Below are 7,500 nucleotides of genomic sequence, written 5' to 3'. Positions count from 1 at the left end.
TATTTTTCTCTCTTTCTCTCTTCCCCCCCCTCTCTCTATCTCTCGCCCGCTCTCTCTCTCTCTCTCTCTCTCTCTCTCTCTTCCTCTCTCTCTCTCTCTCTCTCTCTCTCTCTCTCTCTCTCTCTCTCTCTCTCTCTCTCTCTCTCTCCTTCTCCTCCCTCCCTCCCTCCCCCTCTCTCTCTCTATCTCTCGCCCGCTCTCTCTCTATCTCCCTCCCTCCCTCTCTCTATCTCCCTCTCTCTCTCTGCAATTATACTCTTCTAATGGGCTCCCTCGGTGCGTTGCAGGACTCGTGGCCGCGATGGACGTGAGCCCCTCCCTCCGGCTGGACGAGCACTTCAAGGCCGACCTGTTCGACCTGGTGTCCTACTCGGAGTACGACCTGGGCGCCGGCCTCGGGACGGAGTGGGGCGCCCTGGACGACATCGTGGGCCGCACCGTCAACAACAACAACGTGACGGTGGGAGACGTCATGGCGCCCACGTGGCCCTGCAGCAACTACCAGGACCCGCCCACGCCCACGCCGCCGCCCATGAGCGTGCACCCGCCCCACGAGAAGGACAAGGAGACGAGCGACAAGATGTGGGGCGGCGGCGGCGGCGGCACGACGGAGAAAGTGGTCAACAGCGCCACCGGCAACACCATCATCATCACCTTCCCGCCCACGGAGTCGCAGCCCGTGCCCGACACCTCGGAGGCCGCCCACAACCCGTCGCCGCCCATGACGGAGCACAACAACCTCGAGCTCTTCACCTCCATCCTCAACGAGAAGCCGTACGACGTGCTCGTGTCGCACAACCACCGCTCGCCCGCCTCCGACTGCGTCTCCTACGTGAGCGCCGGCTCCGGCTACAGCGACTCCGGCATCTCGACGTCGCTCGAGGACACGGCGTCGCCCAACGCCGGCGGACACGACCACGTCGACTTCGACCGCCTGGTCGACTCGGCCGTCGACTCGCTCGTGTACTCCCCCGGCGCGGGCGGCCTCCCCCCCGTCGACGACAGCTCCGCCATGGACAGCAGCAGCGGCGCCTACATGACCACGACGCAGCTGCCGTACCTGACCCCGGTGACGCAGAGCGGGGACGTGTCCTCCATCCTGGAGGGGGCGCTCAGAGGCACCGTGCGGCGGCCCGGCGGCCCGACGCAGCCGCTGCCGCCGCTGCCGCCGCTCACCAAGATATCGGAGGCGAAGACGCTCACCCTCATGTCCAACATGACGCCTCTGCCGCCCCTGACGTCCGCGTTCAAGGCGGAGCAGCTGAACGGCGTGGCCGGCTCGACGCAGATCAGCAGCAGCAACGGCATGTACGTCACGACCGGCTACGACTACCACCCGGCCCCCGTCGAGGAGCTGACGAGCCTGGACGTGTCGTTCAACAAGCTGTCCACCACCAACACGTCCAAGATGGACCAGCAGCCCGACACCAAGCCCAAGAAGCGCAAGTACACCAAGCGGGCGGCCGGCGAGGAGCCGTCCACCAAGGGCCGCCTCCTGCACTTCTGCCACATCTGCAACAAAGGCTTCAAAGACAAGTACAGCGTGAACGTGCACATCCGCACCCACACCGGCGAGAAGCCCTTCACGTGTGAGCTGTGCGGCAAGTGCTTCCGGCAGAAGGCCCACCTGGCCAAGCACATACAGATCCACACCGCGCCGAAGCCCCCGGGAAAGAGGTGAGCGAGGCCGGAGGACCGAAGCCTCGCCAAGCCACCCCTAGCCCCGGGCCGCTCCAAGTCGCGCCGGGCCACTCTGGGCCACGTCGGGCCATAGTTGTGGGCCGAGAACCACGTCTCACTGTCGTACCTGCTCCTCGCTCTTAAGCCGTCCTTGCGTTATTCACAGCTTCCTACTGTTAGAAGGATATGGGAATCCAATGATTAACACTACGTTTAGCCTGCGGTGCAGCCAATACTCATGTGTATATAGCCACCACTAACCCGTACCCAAACTTGAGTTTTGCACTCACTTAGGACCTGTGTAGGAGAGTCTATGATTATGTTAATTGTTATTTTCTACAAAAGAGAACCACTGTATCACCACTAGCTGGCTAGTGTTACACATCCTTTTATTTTACCCCCCCCCCCCCTTAAAGCAACTTTTATGATGAAAAGGTTGTACGATTTAAATTAGGGTGCCATTATTCTATAGCTTATACTCTGTTTTAAAATGAAGAAGAGATTCTATAAGCAACGCGGCGTCACGTTGCTGAGGCAAATTAGCCCTAAGACAACCTGGCGTTGCGACCAATTTGCTTCAGCTTCCTGACGTCGGAGAGGCGAGAGGAGACCGGCGGGAACCCGGCCCTCCTCTGCAGCGCAGAACGGGCGGCGCACGTCACGGGTCGCCGCCCACGGACACTCTGCAGTTCCTTGGGAAAACGCTTCACTCTGGAATCACAGCAACACCTGCTGCTGCCGATGCCCAGTGCTGTTATCGGAGAGAAGGAGGAGGCTGACCGGCCTTCGCTTCGCACGACATCCGGCCGCAGTGGACACTCGGTCTGCTTTGGACATGTCATACTCGCTGGACGTACTGTCTGCTGGGTGAATATGCAGTACATTTGGTGAACGCGGTGTACTGAAGAGAGAGGGAATACCACGACGCAGTATACTAGACGCACGCGAAATGTACTGGGTGAGCACACAGTTCGCTGATCTAAAAGAAATACATGGAACTAATTTTCTGAAAATGGTGACTTACAGAAGAGAGCTTCACTGTATAAGGTGCAGACTCCTTTCGTTGTATGAAGAAAAGATTACGGTTTCTCAGCATTATAAGACTAATGCTGATTCAGATGTCTTAAAGAAAACATTTTCATCAGTGGGAAGAAACTCAAAATGTGTCATATTGTGATATATATATATATATATATATATATATATATATATATATATATATATATATATATATATATATGTATGTATGTATGTATATATATATATATATATATATATATATATATATATATATATATATATGTATGTATATATATTTATATATACGTATGTATGCATGTATGTATATATATGTATATGTATATGCATGTATATATATGCATGTATATATATATATATATATATATATATATATATATATATATATATATATGTATTTATATATACATTATATATATATATATATATATATATATATATATATATATATATATATATATATATATATAAGTAAATTATCATTTAGGGAAAATTTGTTAGAATTATGTTAGAATTCTTGGCACTACCATTAATTATTTTTCTTAGTTTTATTTTTTGTAATTTATGGGTTATTTTAATCTGGTTTTCCATTTACTTAATCTTATATTATGTTCATCATTATGTACATAGGTTAAGATTACTGACAAAAAGTATTTATTCCTTTCTAAGAAGAAAATAAAAATATCTTTACCTATGAGGTCCTAAAATTGTCTCGTGCTCGCCTGTGTTGTCTTCAAATTTCCTCTCTATTGTTCTAACATCATATTTGTTAGACCATAGTTATTGCTAATAAAAGGGAGTTACATTAAAAACCTATTCGTTGTATAGGGTGAACACGTTACATAATGTACATGAATGTAAATAACAATAAAATCTAGATTATTTAGCGTTATTTTCACCGTGTTAGCTGTCGACTGCCGCAGACTGCCGTGGAGTTGCTAAAAACAAAATGCAAGTCCTCAGTAATGAGCTTAATTAGGTTTATATTTCCAATTGTAAATGACTGAAAGGCCCAATTAATAGATTGTGTATCAAATACTTTATCAGGAATATGTTCAATTAGGTGTCTTGAATCTTTTATGAATTGAGAACAGAAGATATGAATATGTATGTATTATAATGTTGTAGTGACTAAATGGTTTGCTTAATTGCAAGTATAAACAAAGATAAATTATCAGACCATTAAAGTGACCAATGAGATCTATCCACGCACTGCCATCGGTTAGTCGACGGTGTTTTAAACACGTTGTGTGACGTTCTGCACGATGATTGGCTGCCAAAATCTGAACGAACGCTGTGATTGGAGGAGATCTGGAACCCTGAACCCAGTCCCTGACACTTTCGTAGATGGTACAACTATCTCTGTTAAGTTCTTTTTACTCTGTTGCGCCTTTTGGAACGAAAAAGCTGGTTGCACTTGGAACGAGAGTGCCAGGTCAATGGAGTACATCTGGCGACACCACGATTGATTACATAATTGTACATCACATGTATATTTATTTATTTTGATTAAATTATGTATTTAAAATTGAATCAGGAAATCAAACTCCCACTCGAGTCCTGAAGTGTAACCGGGAAACCATGTCTGAAACAGGCGGAAACTACTTTTTTTCCCATAGGACTAAGAAGAAGAAAAAATGTGTGTATGATTTAGCGATCTCAGAAAAAATAAATGGTACTGACTCTCCTTCTGAGGAAAGTAATTTAAATGGAGTATTTAATGGCGAAGAACACAAAAAATACGTTTGTTCATTGGATAGTTCAGACAATCTGTACAAGTCGCTAATTCCCTACACAATATTTCTTTTTCTTCACAATGTATATTTCATGATGTTTTTTTCTCCTTCAGTTTCCCCTTTTTCTCTTGTAATAGGTTTTATGATGAATATTATTATGTATCGTATCATATAGAGATTTCAATTACTTTTAGTTGCTATGCAGTATTTTATATTTGGGGACGAAATGCGCAATATTGGCACTTGGTTTGGATTCAACAAAGGCGAATAAAGAAGAAAAAAATAAGGTGTTCAGTCCTTTTATAACGAATTCAAACCCAAGTCCCAAAATGTCTGCTGTTGTGACGGACGTATGAAGATGCAATACTTGTGTAATACTTTTTAAACTCCCGTGTTTTTTTCCTTTCCATTTCTCTGTCTTTTGTTATTGTTACCTGCATCCATTTAGCATCATGACTGTTCATCTAACCATCACATTCTGTTGCTCCATCGTTCCCTGAAGCTAAAAAAAATGTCAAATGAGAGAGAGAGAGAGAGAGAGAGAGAGAGAGAGAGAGAGAGAGAGAGAGAGAGAGAGAGAGAGAGAGAGAGAGAGAGAGAGAGAGAGAGAATGAGAATTGCTTCCCAGCGTCAGAAGCAGAAGGCAAGTGGGTGTCGCTGAGTCTCTGGAGTGTGTGGCCCAAAGCCTCCGAAACGTCGGTCCTAATCTCCTCAGAAGCGCGCCTTTTGACCTCTGCTGTGAAGGGCGTCCGTCGCCCTCTGTTCACAGAAAACGGTGACGTTTATAGAAATTCTGCGTCCGACCAAGAGATGGCGCTTGCATCCCAATGCTCTTGGAGAGACTAATGCCATCTCTTGGTTGACACCGGAACTACAGAGAGCTCAACGGTTCCCATTTCTAATGCCTTTTGAGGGTGTCACTTTTGGCGCTTAAAAAGTCAGGGGATGAGGGATCCAATGAATAATGAAAGCCTTATATTTTTCTATCGTTGAGAAAGTCATATATTTTAATTTTGTTACCAAAATCAAGATATATATATACACAAATATATATAAAAGTTCTACGAAATCATTGCAGCTTGCACAGTGAACAATGATTTATAGCTAGCAATATGCTGTTCTCCAGAACTGTTGCTGATAGTCTGTTACTCAGCTAAGGTAGTTTGTTATCAAGATGCTGCAATATTTTGTCCTGCCTTCAATGATAAGAAAAGGGTCATGCCAATCCCAATTTTCTTCTGTGATATACAAAGTCAAATCGTTATCGAATTTGTTATGCTTTTCCTTTATTGCGTTTCAATGGTTTCTCTAGTTTTTTTGTTCTTGTTATTCGTTACAAACACATCCCTTTTTTTCACCCCTTTCCTCAAGTCTTCATAGAACCGAGTTACACATCTATAAAACAAAATGCCAAAAAAAAAAAGCAACAAAAAAAAAATTACCTCATCTCTCTAAAGCCTCATTGTTTACCTCTTCCACGGCTCAGGTCATTCTCACCGCTGATTGGTTGTTGCAGAATCAGGCGCAACGATGATTGGTCCACGTGTATCTTACGTCATAAAAGTAACATCAAAGCTGATTGGTTGAATGACACCAGGCAAATAAAATGATTGGTTAAGCACTTTTGTGTTTGGATGACCCTCTTTGCTGATTGGTTAAACGTTTTGTTTTCCGTTAGAGGGCTGCTAGATTACAGAAACGAAGAACTCTTCAGCGTCACATTTTGTTTACGAAAGAATAGTAAAAGAAGTAATAATAATGATGATGATAAGGATAACAGTATCGCTGATAATTAATATTAATGACATTATCATTATTGCTACTGTATTTTTGTTACTCGTATTATTATTATTATTATTATTATTATTATTATTATTATTTTCATTTCTATTAATATCAACATTATTATCATTATCATCATTATTATTATTATTACTATTGCTATTATTCATTGTTATTACTTTATTGGTATTATTGTTATTATCATTATTATGATTATCATCATCATCATCAATATTGTTATCATCATTATTATTATTATTGTAATTAACATTATTATTATTATTTTTTATTTTCCTCATTATCATCGTCATCAACATATTTTGAATGATTATGATTCTTGTAGAAGCAAAACAATGATAATAATAATAACAATAATCAGTAACATAAACAAACAGTGACGTCACAATAAGTTCAGTTTCTATCTACGTCATACAAGTGCTATATAAATAAGGCTTTAAAGAATTTGCTCAAATTTTCCTTTCCTAGGCTTTGCGGCAACCCTCTCATCTCTGTCTGTTGTTAACCGTATGTTAAATGAAACATTTCAACATTAAGGATAAACTAAGGTCAATACAGAAGGAAGTAGTGTAGATAAATGAACTAAATCGAAGATGAACGATTAAAATCTCTTTTATTCCGCCATAACTGTCATCCAAAACAAAGGAAAATATCCCAGAGATAAAAGCTCACGGAATTTCCACACCCAAACGATGATCTATGAAAATAAATTCGAATTTCCTTCATATTGCATTAGAAGGTGCGTTGTCAACATTGTCCTGGTGTTTCGGGATGGTAAGACTTGATAAAAAAGGAAAATAAATAACATCACTGGCAGCTGCGACTCGTTGTAGGTAACAAATACCATGAATTGGAAAGCATTTGTGTTGTGTTCTTGATATTCGGCTTTCATATGTTTTTAATCACATATTATATATATTTTTTTAATCTTTGTTATATTTTGAATGCTGATGTATCTATGAAGGTATTTTTTTGTATATAGTGAACCAATAAATCGCGCCACAAGTATTTATTTTTTCTTTCTCCTTTTTTACATTTATAATCCCTCGTCTACGTTTTCAGAATATTAAGAGGACCTATTTAGATGATATGGCATAATGCTAATGATGATATTAGTGATTATGATAATTCATCAACGATTCATTATCATTATCTGTTCTGTATATTCTCATTGTACTATTCATGATTATATTTTGATTTATTTTCAATATTTCCTATTAGTAAAAGTATGATTTAATGTAATTTT

The 7,500-nt window shown here is 42.0% G+C and overlaps 1 protein-coding gene across 1 annotated transcript in view; it reads left to right on the top strand.

Annotated features, from left to right (window-relative positions):
* LOC113816638 (uncharacterized) overlaps window positions 1–2,840 on the top strand; it is a 65,220-nt gene extending 62,380 nt beyond the window's left edge. Inside the window, exon 2 of the mRNA XM_070129639.1 lies at window positions 288–2,840. Coding sequence (XP_069985740.1) covers window positions 302–1,681 — 1,380 coding nt within the window. The 5' untranslated portion in view covers window positions 288–301 and the 3' untranslated portion in view covers window positions 1,682–2,840. The remainder of the gene's footprint in view (window positions 1–287) is intronic.
* Window positions 2,841–7,500: the final 4,660 nt, after the last annotated feature.

This window comes from Penaeus vannamei, chromosome 14, assembly GCF_042767895.1.
Source record: "Penaeus vannamei isolate JL-2024 chromosome 14, ASM4276789v1, whole genome shotgun sequence".
NCBI lineage: Eukaryota > Metazoa > Arthropoda > Malacostraca > Decapoda > Penaeidae > Penaeus > Penaeus vannamei.
This window is presented reverse-complemented; position numbering and strand designations above follow the sequence as displayed.